This window comes from Acromyrmex echinatior, chromosome 6 (genome assembly GCF_024713525.1).
Source record: "Acromyrmex echinatior isolate Ae372 chromosome 6, ASM2471352v2, whole genome shotgun sequence".
Taxonomy (NCBI): Eukaryota; Metazoa; Arthropoda; class Insecta; order Hymenoptera; family Formicidae; genus Acromyrmex; species Acromyrmex echinatior.
Window position 1 is genome coordinate 9,705,220 of NC_141857.1, and position 20,588 is coordinate 9,725,807.

Genomic DNA, 20,588 nt, shown 5'->3' on the forward strand with positions numbered 1-20,588 from the left:
AACGTAGCGTTGGTAGCGTTTAACCAGAGATATATTCGTCGAGGTTAAGTTAATGTCAGGGATTCTGTTTTCAATCACCAACCAAACTTTTCTCTATAATTAAAATTTTTAATGTTTTGTAAAGTATTTTTAATATTTTTGTACATTTTTTATTTTCTCGTAGTGAATAACGGAACGCAATCTCAATTGCAATCTCTGATAGTTTGTCGCTAGGCCAGAGTGAACAATGTAAACTAGATCAAAAAATAATAATAATAAGTTACACTGAGTAAATTAATCAGATAAAAGGAAGAACTCTTGAGCATCCATGATCTATTTTAGAAGAAGAAGCATATTTACATAATAAGGACCTTAAGCATCTGCAACGGAATATCTTGCTACGCTATATCGCAATAGTAACTTTTTTCCGTACATGGGAATTAAAAATTGCCAAGTAACAAGATATCTCTGATTTTCACATTTATAATGAAATCAAATACCCAAGTTGAACTTCGCAGAAATTTTGAAAAGTTAAAGATGATACACAAACAAGAATTACATTCATTTCAGCTTAGTGACAAGCCATCAATAGAGATTAAAATTGAGATTGCATTCATTATGATAAAATTTGAAATTCACACATTACGTACGTTTACTCTACGAAATTCTAAGAGAGAAAAGTTTAGTGCCACTCGAGAACAGAATCCCCTCAAATATTAATCTAACTTTGACGAAATGTCAAACGCTACCAACGCTGCGCTAGGGTTGTTCACGGATTTGTAAACGCTAACGCTACTAATACACTACCTCGCAAGGAATAGCGTTGATAGCGTGCAGTTGTGACGTAACACGCTACCATGACATCATGATCGTGTTTGTTAGCGCTATCTGCAGCACTGCGAACAATTTGTAGTGCAAATAGCGTCTTCCCGAACGCACCCATAATATAGAGAGTAGACGCATGATCATGATTCACTCTCCACTTTCTTCTGTTAGAGAGAGAACGAAAAATCCAATTGTATTGCCTCCATCTCAAACGTGACTGCTGTGTCTCGGTCTATTTATTGCTACGTCTATGGTCTATTCTTAGCCGTTGTTACTAGCTTTTGGATCGTCTTGTATTCAATAAACAATTTATCTCCTGAAAACATTGTACATGAATAGAAAGATGTCTCCGAAACTGTCATTCTGAACGATGTAAAAATGTATTATCTTGGAAGCTGCAGTTTTTGTCAATATCCTGGAAAATATATTATCCCAGAATCTGCCAGTCTGTGAATGTTCTGGAAACATATGTTGTCCCGGAACCTATCAATTTGTTAATTTGTCAATGTCCTGAAAGAATATGTGTCCTGGAATCTGTCAATCTGTGAGTGTCCTGTCAAATTTGTTTTTTTTTTTCGAAAACGAGTAAAAATAAATTAATTTCACTTGAACGGAAGGTAGAAAACCAAAAGAGGTTTATAAAATTGTTTTTATAAGTAATTTTATTTTCGGTTCCGGAAGCTGCCCTGACATATATATTGTATATATATATATATATATATATATATATATATACATATACATACAATTTTAATATTGCATATTTAAACATAGGGAATGCATAAATAGCTTAGCATTAATGACTTCTATCTGTAACGTGTGTTTATTCACACATTATAGTATACATATATAGTATATATATATATATATATATATATATATATATATATATATATATATATACTACAATATTGTATAATATTGCCTGCATGTATATTATTATATAATACACATAGGGATAATACATATTTATGTTTAAGTACACGCACTATTAATATCTGTATATTTTAACATGAGTAATTTCTACATCTTTTCATTAAACATAGCAAAAAACGGAGTAGCTACGTATATTATATATGTAATATATCTATGTATAGATATATGTATGCTAATACATATTACATGTTACATTCATAAATACGAATTATAATTACATTTTATGTGTATTATAATGTATGTACACACACACAATGACACAAAATATTATTCTATTATTGCATATAGACATGCTGAATTAATGATATATGCAATATTAAAATTATATTTTGGGTACATTATTGTGTATATCTACATTATAATTATAATTTATATTCACTAATTTTTTTATATGCTGCAACAATGTTAGAATTATAAATAACATTACAATCCGAAGCGCCACTACGGTCTAAGTATTAAGATGTTGAACTAATATATATATTATTCAAACGAATGAATTAATTTCAGAAATAATAATTACGTGTCGATATGGTTGTCGACATTAACGCAATTAATCTGAAATGTAATAATCCCCCCAAAATTCCCCAAATTAATCTTAAAGAATTATAAATGTTATGTTTGTACAATGTGAATACACACACATTATACAATGTATGTACCTAAAATTCTAATATTGCGTATAAATGGATATATCTGCATGATTATCTAAACATGAGTAACTTTTATAAACTGTTTATAAAATGCGTGCGTGCGTGCATGCATGCGTGCGTGCGTGCGTGCGTGCGTGCGTGCGTGTGTGTGTGTGTGTGTGTGTTTTTATAAAGTATAATATATATACAATTTTCTATATTGGATATATAAGTCGACATGTTAGTAATGTAAGTACTATAAGTATCTATTTCTTTTTATTAGACAGAGTAAAAAGAGTTACATTATGTATGTCATATTCATTTATTGATAATATATTATCGTAACTTAAAATGACATTGGTAAGAAAAAAGTGCTACTACGGTTTCATATCGATATAATTATTAGTTAAAAATCTGTACTTTATGTATATTACAGATTTTTTAGTACTGTTGGTATATATTGGAACGCCGCCTACATTGCATGTGTATATAACACAACTGTATTTCTAAGGCCTGATTCCACAAATATAAGATTAACTTCAATTTCGGTTAATTTTTTTCTCAATTCTAAAATTGAAAAATTTTCCAAAATAAAATAAATCTTACATTTGTGGGACCGAATCTAATACATGTTTTCGTCCCTGAGCTAAGATGGTGATGTAGGAAATGAAATAAAAATGTCGATAATTAATCGATCGAATTTTCTGCATGATCATATCAACTCAGAGGACGTAAGCATCTTATACATTGGAAATGAAAATCTATAATATCGACTTTGATTAAGTTCAGCCATCGTTCCAGCATTCTTTTAATAATCAGTATGTAATATTTGATCGGATGCAAAGAACATAATTTTTTATCGCATTAAAAATGTAGGGTTTCGTAAAAAAGAGCATTTACGGAGCATTACTTTTTTGTTTTAATCTCAAGAAATCTGCTGCTGAAAATCATCGTTTGCTAGTGAAGGCTAATGGGGAACATGCTCTACCTGAAACAACTTGCAGAGATTGGTTTAGAAGATTCAGAAACAACGATTTTGACGTGAATAGCAAAAAGTGTCCTGGTAAGCCGAAAAAGTTCGAAAATGGAGAATTGGAGTCATTATTTCAAGAAGATTCATGTCAGACGCTCAAAGAGACGCTATCGACGTCAGTTATTCAATTTGAATCGAACACTCAAAGAAAAACGCCCGCAATACGCCAAAAGACATGACAAAGTTATTCTTTTTCATGACAACGCTAGACCACATGTTGCATAACCAGTAAAGGAAATCTTGGAGGCACTTGGATGGGATGTTTTACCCTTCCTGCTCTATTCACCAGACGTTGCTCCTTCAGATTACCACTTGTTTCGGTCGATGCATGATCTTTTTGAGCAGCATTTCAGTTATTTCGAAAATATTAAAAAATAGCTCAATGATTGGATCGCCTCAAAAAAACCTGATTTTTTTTTATCGCGGAATTTGTTACCTGAAAAGTGATGAAAGGTTGTAGCTTTCGGTGGACAATATTGTGAATAAAATATCAGATACCTTTTGAAATAAACATGAGTTTTTGTAGCAAAAAACAGTGAGAATTAATTCAAGCATCAATTATGAAGAATTAAATTATTCCTTTATACTAAAAAAATTGTTGAATTTATTGCTGTTTTTAGGCCCGTTATTGTGACCCTATGTATCTCCTCCCCCTTTCTTTTTTTGTGGCTGGGTAATGAGAATTACATGACTTTCCCTGGATCGGGGGCGTAGCGCCATCGGCAGGGAAAGGAATGCATCCTCATTTGGAATATAGTGCCGAATAGCATTTCGATCCGGGAATCTCCGAGACTTCGGAGGTTCCACTCTGGCCTCCCCTCTCCGAGCCCCCTCCAGCGTGGATTCCCAGCCGCGGGTCTCCCGTTTGATCCACGATATTTCCAAACGCGTGTCCTCCTTAATTTTTTTCGCTTCCAGTCTCATATTTCATTTTTGCGCGTAATGCTCTCTTTATGAAGCTGAATGATCGCTTCGTTCAGCCGTAAAATTTCTCTGTCTTTGAGATCTACATCGGCATGTGCACTCGGCGGTTGGTTGCCCAGAGCGATCCTCTTCCGGAGAATCTCGCAAATAGCAATCAATTTAATGGCCGCCGCTCACAAATGGTTCGCTATATCCCCCCTAATGTTTTTAGATCTCTCAATCGACTTAGCGATGCTATCAATGGCAGTGGTCGCTACTGATGTGATTGCCGCGATCGGCTGATGTTCCAGGTTGACCGAGAGATCCTCAGCCTCAGTTAATCTCCGCGTATTGCGCTTCGAGGCGGGAGCCTTATTTGGCTTCGCGATAAATGCGGCGTCTTCAACAAGGCGTTTGGTCAGTGCGTCTTGCTAGTTCTCTCTCTCTCTCTCTCTCTCTCTCTCTCTCTCTCTCTCTCTCTCCAAGAGCTTCTCCGCCGTGAACTCCCTCGTGAGAGGGGTCCACGGTCTTCTCTTCTTTGGAGCATTCCCTTGAAATGTCCCATTGATTTGTAAACGTGGAAGGAAAACCCCAAACGGGATTTTCCTTCTGGATTTACAGTTTCCGTCTGAGTTTTATGGTTTTTCCTTACCATTTGTGCACTCTTCTAACGAGAGGAGGCGCACAGGTGACATGTGTCAGTCCGCACCGTTAAGAGTACCCAGCGATGCGGCGACACGTCTGCGGGAGCACCCGCGTCCGGGTGGAGAGTAGTCTCCTCCTAACGGCGCCGGGTCGCCGAGCATTTGAAGTTAGGATTGCCTTCCATTACCGGCACATTGAGGGTGTCCCTACTGGATGTTATCATTATTTCGAAATTATCGTATACTATGAATCTTGATCTACAATTTGTTTATCATTAATTATTTGACAAGAATATTATTTTGTACTATCTAAAGTAAATTGTGCACTTTTTTGTGCATTATTTTAAATTATTAATATTTATAAGATCCGGCGTCGGTCGGCGTCGGTTAGTTGATGGCATTTATCGGCGTCGTCGCTATCGGTCAGCGTCGTCATCGTCTGTCGACATCGTCGACGTCGGTCGGTGTCGACGACGCCGGATGACATTGAACGATTCGGACGACAACGATTATGTTAATATATTATATAATTTTAAATATTAGACTGTTCATTTGTTAATATTCACTTATATTGCACAATTTTTGTAATAATTTTTTTAATAATATTATTAGGTGTTGGAATTAATTCGTAGCGTTTTTTAATGAAAGAATGTTATTTATTTCACATGAGCATTAAAAAATACATTAATGAAAGTACTTCCCATCACTTGTAAAACGCTACGAATTAATTCCAACATCTAATATATGTAGGCATTGTGAAGAGAATGAGAAACTGACTTTGCGTGTACGTATATGTGTGAGTTTGAAACTTGGAAAATAAAATGCAAATGATCTTTTTGGGTTAAGAGATCTCGAGATCTCAGGGTTGAATGTATCGATTTTAATCGGATTCGCAATTGCTCGCTCGTATTTCGAATATACAGTTAAATTATTATTATATTTTTTATTACGGTTTTAGTTTCTGAGATATTGTAACCGAAACAAATTTTAACGAAAGAATTCTGGATAAGCTTGATAGCGCCGCGACGTTTGTTTACACAGTGATATTCACGTCAATTTCTTACATACTTGGTCGCGCTGCTACCGCATCGAGCATTTGATAGTAGAGTCCTGTTCTCTGTAAAGGGATGCTAGACGAATTGTACTTTCAAATGATGCATTCTGAATAGTGCTAAAATAATTCGCAATCTTTATATTATATAAAAATCGTATTCATGTTTCTGACTAAAATAATTATTTTTCATTTATCCGTATATGTGAATAATATCATTTTTTTAATTATATTTAAGCAATTCAAGCAATGTTCCCATCACTTCTCGGACAAACCATAGTTATTTTCTATTTTCTGAGGATTCAAACAATGATTTTTTAAAGTCTATTTATATGTATCTTGAAGGCGAAATTTGTTTAAATTCACAAGAAATATAATTATTTACAAAGATCCTCGACCGAATATGGCGTTTATCCACTCATTTGTATTTGACCACTCATTTATGTTTAATATTTTATCAGTCAATTTTTACTTGATAAAATTAATAAAATTATTGTTTTAAATTGACTAAATAATATATAATTAATAATTAATAATATATAATATATAATATATAATTGACTAATTAAAAATTACATTACTTTTATATTTAAAATTTCAAAAAATTAATAACACAATAATTATACTAAATGTCCCAAAATTGACGATAAATATTTTAAAGACGAATTCATGGAGACTATGAGGATATTTTTTAAATGGGAATAGATAAAAAATTATGAATAACGGGACTGGAATTTTCCTATCAGGAATGGCAAGATTGTCAGTGTCATGGTAGATTGTCAGTGTCATGATTGTCAGTTCACTGATTGTCATGACACTGATTATCACAATTCCTGATTCCATAGTCAATGTAAAGGTGCTTCTTCGAAGATGCTTCATGTCTTTATCAGTAACAAAGTTCAACATCTTCACACGGACTATCTTGCCGTTCCTAAGCGCGAAATTTTAACCACATTGTTCATAATTTTTAAACTCCTCTGATTTAGAAACTGTTATAATCTCGACATTAGACTTTTTGTCTTAAAATGCTACAAAAAAATCTGTCTATAAAATATAATATTTATCGTCAGTTTTGGGACATCTCATATTATCAATAATTAACTACTTTTATACAGGTTCTTGAAAGAGGTATCGAAAAATTTGCTCAGGCACGTTTTCACGGTCCTATTGCTGGAACAGTTTTGTTCCGATGGTTGGACAGTCAAGTAGACGATGATCTTGATACAATTATCTACACAAATTTACATCACATTCACAAACAGAAATTACAGTCGCTAAACTACACTGAGCATCATTGGAAAATATACGTTACTGATATTTTAGAAACTGGCAAAGGTTGGTAACTGTAAAATTTTACATTTAATTCTAATAATCCTTAGTTGTATTTTTTATAATGCATATTATATGTACGTTATTGAAATTATCTATAAAATTATAGTTATTTTTAAAATGTTTACGTTTAGATAAAAACAACTGCAATATACTCCAAAATGTATTCGATCCTAATAATTCTGACGTTGGAAAATCTATTGGAGATGTCGATGTACGTTTAGGCAAAATAAAAGTTGCTATTGACTCACAGGAAAGATATAAAACTTTTTATAGAGATTCTGAACTATCTTTACTACCAACGAATTTGCTTGGTCCACATCGTCACTTATACTTAGTTATCTTTCATCCTGTGCACGAGGATTCGTTTCTGGCCTGTACGAAAATAAATCATCGTAAGCCAACATATACCAAGTAAGAATTATATCATTAGCCTTATTAAATATGATAATGAAATTTGTAAATAATTATGAATTATGAAATATTTCATAAAATTTAAAAATTATGAAATTAAACGATTTTAAGTATAAACCTATCTATAAGGAGCTTTCACAGGATCTTTGTTATAAAATAATCTCTTTAATAATAAAATATAATACATATAAATCTTAGACGTTTTGACCTTTTATTAGGCCATCTCCAGTAACTTTACAAAGTCAATTAAATTATTTAAATTAATGTCTATTGTGGCATGTCATTAAAACTAAAAAATTCACTTTCATTGCATAAGTCGCTGATACAGCGCATATACGGGATTAAATATTAGATGTGCATCTTTATTCATAAATTTATTTAACAAATAATAATTTATTTTGATAAATTTAGAAGTAAAGCTAAAAACCGTAATTTTTTTTTATATATTGAGCAAAACTAGTTATAAAAAGACATGTATACTGTGTTTTAAGAGGGGGTTGTGATTTTTGTGGGAAAAATTTTATTTCAAAAACGAATAAGACACTTTTACTTTTGAATGCGGCATTAAGATTAGACAGATATATTAATACGAGGGGAAGTCAATAAGTTCTTAGAAAATCTGTTAGAGGGCACTCGCAGTGTCATGTCGTATTACTTTTTGACAAGTAGCATCTTTCAGCTGATTACTGTCAAATTTTGAGCGGAATTCATCGCGTGGTTTCATTTCTGTAGATGATTAAAGCGAACAACCTTTGTATTTTTTGGAAAAAAATAAGTTTCGTGCAGTGATCAAACATCTACATATGGAAGGTTTAACACCGAAAGAAATCAAAGCCAAGTTGGATAATATTTATAGCACATCTGCACCAACGTTTGCGATTGTAATTGGATGAATGAATTTAAACGTGATCGTACATCCACATGTGATGCACTTCGTTAGAGACGTTCAATTGAGGCTGCTACGCCAGAAATCATCGATAAAGTCCACGATATTGTTTTGACTGATCGATGAGTGAAAGTGCGCGAGCTTGTTGAAGCCACAGGCATATCACATGGCACAGTGATTTTAATTTTACACGAACAATTGGGTATGAAAAAGCTATCGGTAAGATGGGTGCTGCGTTTGCTCACTGTAGATCATAAGCGCGACCGTGTGACGATTTTAAAACAATGTTTGGAGATGTTTCAACGCAATCCAGATGAATTTCTGCGTCGATTCATTACTGTGGACGAAACATGGATGCATTACTTCACACCCGAGACGAAGGAACAATCAAAACAATGGACTTTACCGAGTGAACCAGCTCCGAAGAAAGCGAAGACCGTGAAGTCGGCCGGATAGGTGATAGCCACAGTTTTTTTAGGATGCATGCGATATAATTCATATCGATTACCTTCCGTCGAAGTAAACGATCAATGGCGATTACTACGTAGCTTTATTGGACTGTTTCAACAACATTTTAAAGAAAAAATGTTGGCGAAGAAGAATGTGCTCTTCCATCAAGACAATGTATGGGCTCAGCCTGCATTGATGGCCAAATTCAACGAATTCCGCTTAATTGCTTCTCCACCCAGCATATTCGCCAGATTTAGCTCCCTGCGATTATTTCCAAACCTGAAGAAATGGTTCGGAAAGAGATTCACCACCAGAGAGCAGCTCATCATCAGAGGCTTATTTTGATGGGTTGAACAAATCATATTATTCGAACGGCTTGAAAAAGTTGGAGAATCGTTGGATCGAGTGTATCGAGCTGAAAGGAGACTATGTTGAGAAATGAATAAAAAAAAATGTGTTTTATGTTAATATATATTTTCTAAAAACTTATTGACTTGTCCTATATTTCCCACTCTTTGTTATTAATTTTATTAAAACTACAATTATGCACACAAAAGTCGGCTCAAATGCGACTCTGAGGGTATCTAATACGGCATATACAAACTTTTTGCAATATACCTCTTATACCAATGTCATCTTCTATATATATTATGGAACTTTATTTTACTATGTCTCTTGAACCAATGCCGCCCCTTCCTCCACTTAATTCTTGCGGGAAATCGCTCGGGATACTCTCCCCTACATATCTAAAGGATACTCAAATCGGTGAAATGTGACCTAAAGTGTAGTATGTATTTACCAAATAAAAAATAAAACTGTCTTATTCGTCTTTAAATAAAATTTTTTTCTACAAAAACCACAACCCCTCTTTAAACATTGTATACACATCTCTTATATTATTAGTTTCGTTCATCACTGAAAAAAACTACGGTTTTTGGGGGAGCTCTACTTCTGAACATTTACCTTTATTTTACCCCTTTGGTTGTTACATCTGAGTCTTTTGGGTTCTCAAATTTATCGAACGGTTTGTCATCACCATGCTTATTAATGGACGTCTAATATATATTTGTATTACAATGACATTTATTACATCGATGAGGCCAGATATCAAGAGACGGTAGTATAATTATACTATTCTCGCGCCAAGTGTAGCGCGAAATTGTCCCGTATCTTTACACGAGTCAGCAAATTGCGAACACTTGAGATTATCCGATCTCTCAATAAATGGCTGAATTAATTATCTTTTGATTAGGTTCAATCAACAACATGAGTTTAAATTATACAGGGTATTCCCAGGTTAAACCGCTAAACTTAAAATATGAATTTAGGACCTCAAAACAAATAAAAATTTTCCTCTGAAAGTATTTTAATAAAAATATTATCTATCTATTTTGATTTTGTATAATTTTTATACGGAAAACTACGACATTCACATATATATTATGATCACTCTTTACACACTTCGACTTGCAATATATTTGCGAAATTTATTTATTATGTATTATATATTATAACTTACGTTGACTTTTGTAAGTAAAAATACCATAGGATTCGGTGACGGTCTAGGCACGAAGATGTTGAGAATAAAAATGGTACGCCGAGAAGCGGCGACCAAGGGAATGAGTAGAGGTATTAGTACGTGGAGAGTTAGCAATAAAAGGAAGATCTGATGGTAACAAACAGAAGAGTAGCAATTGCAATAGTATGCAGAGATGCGTTCTAATTCAACTTTGTTAACTTCAAGTATTTTTAACATTTGATGAATAACAAGAATAAAATGATATCAGGATTGACAAAGTCAAGTTTTGGAATGCATCCCAGAAAGGAAGCTGTATAAATAATACCTGGAGCAAAGGTAGACCTAGGAGTGCCGATGGCGGCCGCGGTGGCCTGCGAAAGAGCAGTGGCCTATTGAGGAACGGCAGCAGCAGTGGCAGCCTGCGAAGGAGCGATGGAAGCGATGGTGACTTGGAGAGGATTGATGATGGCGGTAATGGCTTGCGTATAGCTTTGGTGTATATATATTGAAGTTGCACTTGATTGTCTCGTTTGCATGACAATGGAGATATTTCGGAGATATACCATAGGATGGCGAGTGCCATCTGCCATGAAACGGACAACATTTCCGAGGGCGATGATGATGATGATGTATTTTAAAAGTTTGACATTTCGGATTTCATATCGTGATATCTCTATAAAGTACGTAGAAAGTAAAAACACTTTTATTATATAATTTATTATATAATTTAAACTCAAGTTGTTGATTCAGACTACTCAGAAGATGGTCAATTCAGCCATTTATTGAGAGATTTAATAATTTCGAATGTTATATTTCATCATTTGGTTCATGTATCGAAAACGATCATTTTATAAATACGTATAGAGTAGGTTCATTTAGAAAAATCTGACTATCAGCTCATGTTTTCGATTGGTTCAAGTTAACTTGCTCTCACTATGATAACACGAATCACAATGTAAAAAAATGGCACGCTTATTGAAAAATTTGTAGACATGAAATGTAAAATATTCTTTATTGATGTTTTTCATATTATAATTGTAAGGAAACTTTATAATTATAAAGAAATAATATAGTTATAAATACAATCTGTTTAATAAAAATTTAGAATTTTAAATGAAAACATAGTTTCAAACAATGATACGCCAGTATCAAATTTGTTCTACGCACACCTTCACAAAGAAAGGGCTCCAGTGGGAAAATAATAAAAACGAAATATAAAATTATTATACTTTAAAAAAAATTTATCATTACATAAATCATTATATAATTAAATAATATATATAATACTTTAAAAAAAATGAAATGAAATGTTTACATTGCGCCAATTGCGAAAAAAACATATATTTTCTTATACTTGTATTTTTAAAAAAACATCCAAGTGACAGTATCTTTATATTTCTATTCAAAGATTGTTATATTGCAATCTAAGTAATTGTACTTTTCCTTTCTAAAAAAGGAGATGTAAGTCGATTACTCGCATCTCTTGAAGTTTATTGTTATCGTTTTTCTGTGATTGGTTCTCTTGCTGCGCTTACTTCATGAGCGGCTGTCATCGCGGAGATCGCGCGTTTGACGTTATGTGTATCGAAGATTAAGTGTAATCGATTAATAAAAGAGTTAATAGTGTAATGATAATATTGTAAAATTATTACAAATTGTTGAATAAAGGAGGGAGTGTAAAAATGGCCAAAAATTGGCCCTGAATAGACACTTTTGAAACCTATGCAGTTGTTTAAAAAGTTCGTAGATTCATGAAAAAATACTTATTTATCCAAGAAAGCTTGGGAAATTTTCAAAAAATAATAAAATACTGAAAACTGAAATGAACAGCTTACAGTCTGATCGGCGAAGAGAGTCTCGTGTATGTTCTGTGAGAGCCTTACGACGAGCGCGAACCGAGACGGACATGTTTCGTCTCGGGTTGGGTGTGACGTCATTCCAAATTTTTGTTAGCCAGATTAGCCTACCTCTTTTCAGTGCTTCCGATTCTTTCTCTCAGAGATACACGTGGTCAATATATGATTCTACACAAGATTGTCTTTAGATGCAGTCTCCTACTTCGAGGAGCATCCATGCGCATTACCTGACAAGGAAAAAAAAATTTTTTTTTAATCGGCCTCTCAAAGACTTCCATGACAAAAGGACACTCTTAAATTTTTATCAAAGAATATTAAATTTTTCGCTAGTGAACGATTTAAATCAAAGTTTCGACTTTCCTTAATACATGTTTGATTTGATGCAAAAATGACTTAATCTGGATTTTAAATATGGTACTGTATGTTTTTTTTAGCTGAACGCGATGCAATAATTCATTAAGTTCTATGGTATACGCCATAAGAAATATAGCCTTATTAGTGTTGGAAATAGTAAATTTGAAGTATATATATATATTGATTATCGACAGTCGAAACTCTTTTGTTGATTGCGTAGCACTGCTTTTTCTTCGTTTTGTTTTCTTTCTTTGCATGTTTGTTTTCGCATGTTTTGTATCAGAGATTTTTGGCACCGTAAACTCAAAGGAGTTAGTATGGAAACATGGACATTTTGCTAAGGATTGTCGCAGTAAGAAAAATAATAAATAAAATATCGACAGAAAAAGTCGTCTGCAAAGGAAGAAAATGATTCATCCAAACAATCCACTCTGTTGTTACTTGTGAGGTGAATACAAATGAATGGTACATTGATTCCGGAGCGTTTGCACATATGACTAAATGTCATGATTGGATGGTAGATGTCAATAAACTAAAGGATGAAGATGTCATAATAGCAGATAAAACACGAATTCCAATTGAAAGTCAAGGCGATGTACATTTAAATGTCTCAATAAACGAGTCAGTTGCCACTGTTAAAGTTAAAGATGTTTTGTACGTTTCTAGATTTAGTCACGAATCTTTTGTCAGTGAGCGAAATGACAAAACAAGAAAATAAAGTAGTTTTTGACTTAGACGAATATAAAATATTCAATAGTCGTAACCAAGTGATCGCTACTGCTTCTTGGAAGCAAGTATGCTGCGTTAGTTAAATCAACAAAATGACAGCAATTTATGGCATCGCAGATTCGGTCACATCGGTGAAGGAAGTCTTCAAAGGCCGGTTAAAGGCATGGTTTCTGGAATAAATCTGAAGTAAAAAAAGTAGACTTTAGACGCTGTGAAATTTGCATCAAGGATAAGCAGTTGAGACTGTCCTTTAAACATATTGAAAATAGAGCTAAAGAATTAGTTCACTCAGATTTATGTGGCCGTTACAAGTCAACTCCATTGGAGGTGCTAAATACTTCCTAACTTTTATTGATGATTTTTCGCGAAAAGTTTACGTCTATACACTTAAAAGTAAAGATGAAGCTTTAAGTCATTTCAAATCATTTAAGAATCTCTCATTTGAAAATCAACATAAAAAAAAATCAAAGCACTCAGGACTGACAATGGCACCGAATACGTAAACGGAGGTTTTGAAACTTTTTTAAATAAAGTAAGTATAATCTATCAGAAATCAGTATCTTATGCGCCAGAATAAAATGGCCTGGCAGAGAGAATGAATCGTACTTTGATTGAAAAGGAATGTTGTTTGTTGTTTGATGCAAAATTAGATTGTGCTCTATGGGCCGAGGCAATTAATATAGCTGCATATATCATCAATCACTCGCCATCTCGAGGTTTAAAGGATCAGACGCCAGAAGAAATTTGAATTGGATGCAAACCGAATTTAGAATGTCTGCAAATTTTTGATTCAAAAGCAATGATACACGTTCCGAAGCAAAATGTTAGAAACTGGATCCTAAATCAATAGAATGTGTCATGGTTGGATATTACGACGTTCATCAAAGGATATAGACTATTTAATAAGACAACTAGAGATATAATAATCAGTCGAGATCATATTTATGGAAGACCAAAGCACAAACTCACAGAAGATGAAAGAACAAAAAAAACTTCAGTTAATTCCTGATCGATTTTGGTTCAGTAGGAGTTTCGGAAAACAACCAAAATCAAGATGACAGTTCTGACGAACAAGAGATTATAAATGATGGATATATAGAAGATTTTGATAATGCGCAAGAATATCTTTATTCCGAAGACAGCAGCGATAATGACGATCCGAAAGATGAAGCTAACGTACCTGTATCAGCACCTCGTCGGTCAAAGAGTACCAAAACTTAATCGTCATAAAGATTTTGTTTATCTTGCAAAATTGAATGATCTCGAAACGTTGGATGATCCTGAAACAGTGGAAGAGGCTTTCAGCAGAGCAGATGCGAAATTCTGGAAGGAAGCAATGCAACGTGAATACAATGCTCTATTGGAGAATTGAACATGGGATTTGACGAATTTACCCTCAAACAAAAAACCATTAAACTGTAAATGAGTTTTTAAGAAAAAGAGAGACAGTACAAACGAAATCTACAAAGCACGTAGTTAAAGGATGTGCTCAAAAAAAGGATATTGATTTTGATGAGACATACTTTCCAGTCGTTTGTTATGATTCGATCAGATATCTTCTGGCAATGGCAGTTAATTTGAATTTACTGTATAGATCAGATGGATGTTACAGCATTTTTACAAAGAGAACTGAAGCATGAGATTAATATATTACAACTAGAAGGATCCAACAGGATCAATGGGTTGGTCGTCTTCCTTGTACAGATTAAAACAAGCCAGTCGCATGAATGGTATGAGAAGATAAATGAAAACCTCAAGGATATTAGATTAAAAAGGTCAAAAGCAGATCCGTGTATTTACTATAATATATCTACAAATCGTAATGGCAATCTACGTTGACGATATTCTTATCTTTTGGAACAATGTTCAGAGAAGAAATCAAAGTAAGAAAGAATTAATGACCAGGTACGCAAAATGAAGGATCTGGGAGAAGCGCGACAAGTGCTTAGCATGCGTATTGAGTAAAGGCAAGATAATAAAGATTATACAGAGAGAGATTATAACAAAGAACAGATTATAGCGGATTAAGAAGAGTACATCAATTAAGATTTTAAAGAAATTATGTCTAAATGTCTGATTGCAATTCAAGCACCATGGATCTCAACGTGAAATTGTTAAAGATTGAATCTATGAAAGAAAAGACAGATATGGATCAAATTCCCTACCAAGAAGCTATTGGAAGTCTTTTATATGCAGCTCAAATTTCACGTCCGGACATAAATTATGCTTAACGTTTGCAGTCGATACAACAATAATCCAGGATAGTCTCACTGGAGCGTAGTAAAGAGAATCTTCCGTTATTTGCAGGGAATCAAAGGAGTAAAGCTAATCTTTCAAAGGTCAAAGAACTATGAAATCAATGGATATTGATTCTGATTGGGAAAACGACCTGAATGATCGAAAATCAGTTATATCTTCCAGGCGTTTGATAATCTGGTATCATGGAATACTAAAAGACAACCTACCGTGGCTCTTTCAACGAGTGAGGCCGAGTATATGTCATTGAGCAGCAGGAGGCGTTATGGCTCAAAAATCTTCATAAAGAGTTGAATCCTAATACATGCAGGATTTATAGCGACAACAAGAGCGCAATTGATTTATCAATGAATGACTGTTATCGCACCAGAAGTAAACACATAGACATTCGACACCATTTTGTTTGTGAATAAATATCTAAGGGCAATATAGTTTTGAATTACACTAAAACTGAACATATGGTCGCTGATTTTCTAACCAAGCCCGTCGTGAAAAATAACATTATTATTGTGCAATCAAGTTAGGTCTTAAATTTAAAGATTGAGTTGAATTTAAGTGGGAGTGTTGGAAATAGTAAATTCGACCTTAAAGCTTATATACATGTATATATATATATATATATATATATATATATATATAATATATATATATATATATAATCGATATATATATATAATATATATATATATATCGATTATCGACAGTCGAAACTCTTTTATTGGAAGCGCTGCTTCTTCTTCGTTTTGTTTTCTTTCTATCACATGTTTTGTACCAAAGGTTTTTTCATAAAATTATATTCTGTATCAGCATACTCTGTCTCTTTGCTAAACTCACTGCGCTCTTTTTCTATATCCTATTTACATCAATCAGTGTGAAAAAAATGATCAAATTTTAATTTTTCTCTTATCACATCTTTTTTGTATTATGTACTCATTTAATTTTCTAATAAAGACTTCTTTAGTGTCAAATTGAGGCATTTGATTTGAGGATGTCAAAACTACAAAGCGGTATACTTTAGAACTTGTAAAAAAAAATTTTCAATCTCTTACAATGTTCTATAATTCACTTAAATGCAACTTTTAAAGACCCTATAGGAGGTCCCGGAAAAATTCCAACTGGATCTTGTTCTGGGTGAACAGACCTATAATTTGAGAGGAATAACGATCCATTTGAACGCTTGGAACTTTGCTAAGATCGACTTTCAATTTAAAATTTGATCATTTTTCACATTAATAGAGCTATATTTCTTAAGACGTATATCGTAAAACTAAATGAATTATGACATCGTAGCGACCGAAAAAACATATAGTACTATATTTAAAATCTAGATTAAATCATTTTTGTATCAAATCAAATATATATTAAAGAAAATCGAAACTTTAATTTAAAAATCGTTTATTAGATCTCTAAATCTTAATATATTCTAATAAAAATTTAGGGGTGTTTTTTTGGCATGAAATGGAAGCTTATGAACTGAAAGGTCGATTAAAAAAAATTTTTTTTGTCAGTCGAATGTGTATATTTATTGTAGATAAATAGATTTTCATATATTTCTTATAAAACATATGTATTTTTTATAAAACAGCATTCCAGTTCGTAGTTATGTTGCTGCTAGATATAACTGAAACATTTTATCGACTCAATTTCCATATTTCATTCTTTATGTTCAATCATCTATTATGTTTAAGTTATTCTGTACGTAATAAAGACGGGTATCACTGCAAATTGTACTCTGACTGCAATAGTACTCTGACTGCTCATACTTCATGTGTCAATAAGGGAAATTTTCATTTCTTTTGCAATAAATGTTTTTAATTAGAAATATTTTCTATTTTTTGCACATTTATTAATTTTCTAAAAAAATAATATTTATCAAAAGATGACATTTTGATTTTATTTGTATTAAAACTTATAGATATTTGTCAATAAAGTTATCGCATAGATAAAATATCAAAATTTCGCATGAATTCAAAATGTAACTACTTAAAAGTTGTTCATATTTAAAAATTTTTTTTTATTTTCAAAGATAAAATCTGTATTTTACGAAGCTTTCAATGGATTTTGGATCTATCCTTACCTGGCATATATCCTTTCAAAAATAAAGATAATATTTCTTTTTTTAAGAAATTTACAATTTGACGCATTCTACGGGGTGGAGTAAATTTTTTTCGTAAAGGTCATGATAATCAATGTAAAGTATGGCCTTTTCTCTTACAAATTAAAAAAAAATTGAATTTTATACGATTTTTTTTTCGAGGAGATACTGTGTATCAAACTTGAAAAATTTACTCCACCCCTGTAGAATGCGTTAAACTAAGCAAATTTCTTAAAAAAAAAAAAACGTTTTTTAAAAGATGCCAGGTAGACGTAAGGATAGATTCAAAATCCATTAAAGTACTTCGTAAAGTACATACTTTATCTTTGAAAATGAAAAAATAAAACCTCTAAATACGAACATTTACGCTTATTTGAATTTATGCGAAGTTTTAATATAAATTTACCTATGCGATAATTTTGTTAACGAGTGTAATTTAATACATCTTTAACGCTTTTAAAATAAGTAATGACATTTCAAAATCGTTATTTTGAAAAAGCAGAATTTCTTGTTTATGAAAAATGGTGATTAAATCTCTGTTAATAACTAAATATTATTTTTCTGTTGAATGGATCTTATAGATAAATAAGTAGATACACTTAAGTAAGAAAGCGATTATATTTGTTTAACACCAGATTAAATCATTTTTTTTCATATTTTGAAAAAAAACGACTTATGCCCACTCTCCCTTATACATCACTTGAATTGAAATAAAAAAATTTTTTAATAGGAAAATGGAATATGAAAAATAGAAATTCAAAGAGTATCACTTGGATTTCATTTATTACAATTAAAATAGATAATACTTCAGATTAGGGGACCTCCCTCCAATGACCTTGGTCATATATTATTAAGATTATGACCTCCAACAAGTTTTACTCGTCACTCCTTATTAGTTAAAAAGTTATTAATAAAGAAAGTTTGGAAAATAACGTTTTATTTCTGCTATATATAATATTCTATAAAACTATTCTATACTCCCTTCCTTGTTTACGACTTTTCGCGCGAAATGATTTTCACACCACTCCCCTGTTTCAGGGGTACACGACTTCTACGCGAGGCGACTCTCACCCCATCTCCTCCCTGTTTAGGGGTACATGACTTCCTATGCAAAATAAGTTTCATTCCATCTCGCCAAGTTGCTTTGCGTGGAGGTTATGCATCTCAAAGCAGAGGGGAGGTGAGGTGAGAGTCGCTTCGCATGAACAGTCATAAAATATATTTTAAAGTAGGAAATTTTTGTTCTATATAGTGAAAGACATCTTTTTTCAAACTTTCCTTTTTTAGTAACTTTTTAACAAGTAACGAAGGATGACTAAAACCTGTTGGAGGTTACTCAGGGTCACGATCTTATTAATGTATATCAAAGTCAAGGTCATTGAAAGAGGATCCTTTAATCTGGAATATTACGTTAAAGTAATATTATTTTTTTAAGAAATAAAAGTACAATCATTTTGATTGGAATATAACAATATTTGAATGGAAATTCAAAGATACTATCACTTGAATGTCATTGGTAAAAGTACAAGTATAAATAAGAAAACTTATGTTTTTTTTTGCAATTGGTGCGAAGTTTCATTTCATTCTTTTTTTGAAAAGTACATTAAATTATAAAAGTATTATTTAATTATACCATGTATTCAAAATAAAGTGTTACAAATTTTTTTCGGAAACACAGAATTATTGAGAAAAATTGTTCAGACAATGATTGTAGAATTCAAAATAGTCTATTTTCTAATCTTACTATTATAGTTTGACTTTGGATAACGTAGCCAAGATCAGATTAAGGTCAGATCAATTTTTTTAAATTAAATCTTACTCCTACTTTTGTTTCCAAAATCTAGTAGATGATGTCGAGAGCTTTCTAAAACGTTACAAGAAAATATTTTTTTGTTAAGAACTTTTTGAGTTATGATGCTTGAAAGTTTCAGTACTATCGGTATTAGCATTACCCAAGGTGTTCGACCGATGACTAGAATCTCTTGAATGTTATTCAAGATATCATATTCTGGATATCATTTGTTAAGATCAAAGCTATTGGATGTTGTACCTCTTATTTTCATTTTTAGTGAAAAAGTGGAAGTAAGAGAAATAATCTCCTATGGCCTTGATCTTGACAAATGTTATCCAGGACATAATCCTGAACATCATTCAAGAGGTTTTAACTGTCGGTCGGACACCTTAGGTAATGCTAATGCCAGTGATAGTGAAACTTTCAAGCATCATAACTCGAAAAGTACTCAATAAAAACTTTATAATGTTTTGGAAAGCTCGATATTAGCTATTAGATGCTAGAATCATAAGTAAAGTGTTCCATTTTAAAAAATCGACGTGATCTTGATCTAACCTTGGCGACGCTATCCAAAGTCAAATTGATAAAATCAGTAAAAAGATCTTTTCGAACTCTATCATTTTTGTCTAAACAATTTTTCTCAATAATGATGTGTTTCCGAGATAAAAATTTGTAACGGTTTATTTTGAACACCCAATATAATAATTTATGTAGTGATTTTTTGTTAAAGTATAATAATTTATTACGTGACGGTTTTTTTTAAAAGAGTACACACACTTGGCGTCTTTTTTTACTTTTTTTTTCAAAAAAGATAATTATAATATCTCGAATAAATATCTAATTGTCCAACTCAATTAATAGTAGTTTTAGTTTTTCGAGGATATTCTTATGGAAGATCTTCTTAGTCT

At 32.5% G+C, this 20,588-nt stretch overlaps 1 protein-coding gene across 3 annotated transcripts in view; it reads left to right on the forward strand.

The window, feature by feature from the left end:
• Nucleotides 1–20,588, forward strand: part of Rsod (superoxide dismutase family protein Rsod) — a 271,460-nt gene that overhangs the window by 45,522 nt on the left and 205,350 nt on the right. For all 3 annotated transcript variants that reach the window (XM_087407501.1, XM_087407503.1, XM_087407502.1), the window contains 2 exons: nt 7,116–7,335; nt 7,464–7,743. In XM_087407501.1, the coding sequence (XP_087263627.1) occupies nt 7,116–7,335; nt 7,464–7,743 (500 nt within the window). The remainder of the gene's footprint in view (nt 1–7,115; nt 7,336–7,463; nt 7,744–20,588) is intronic.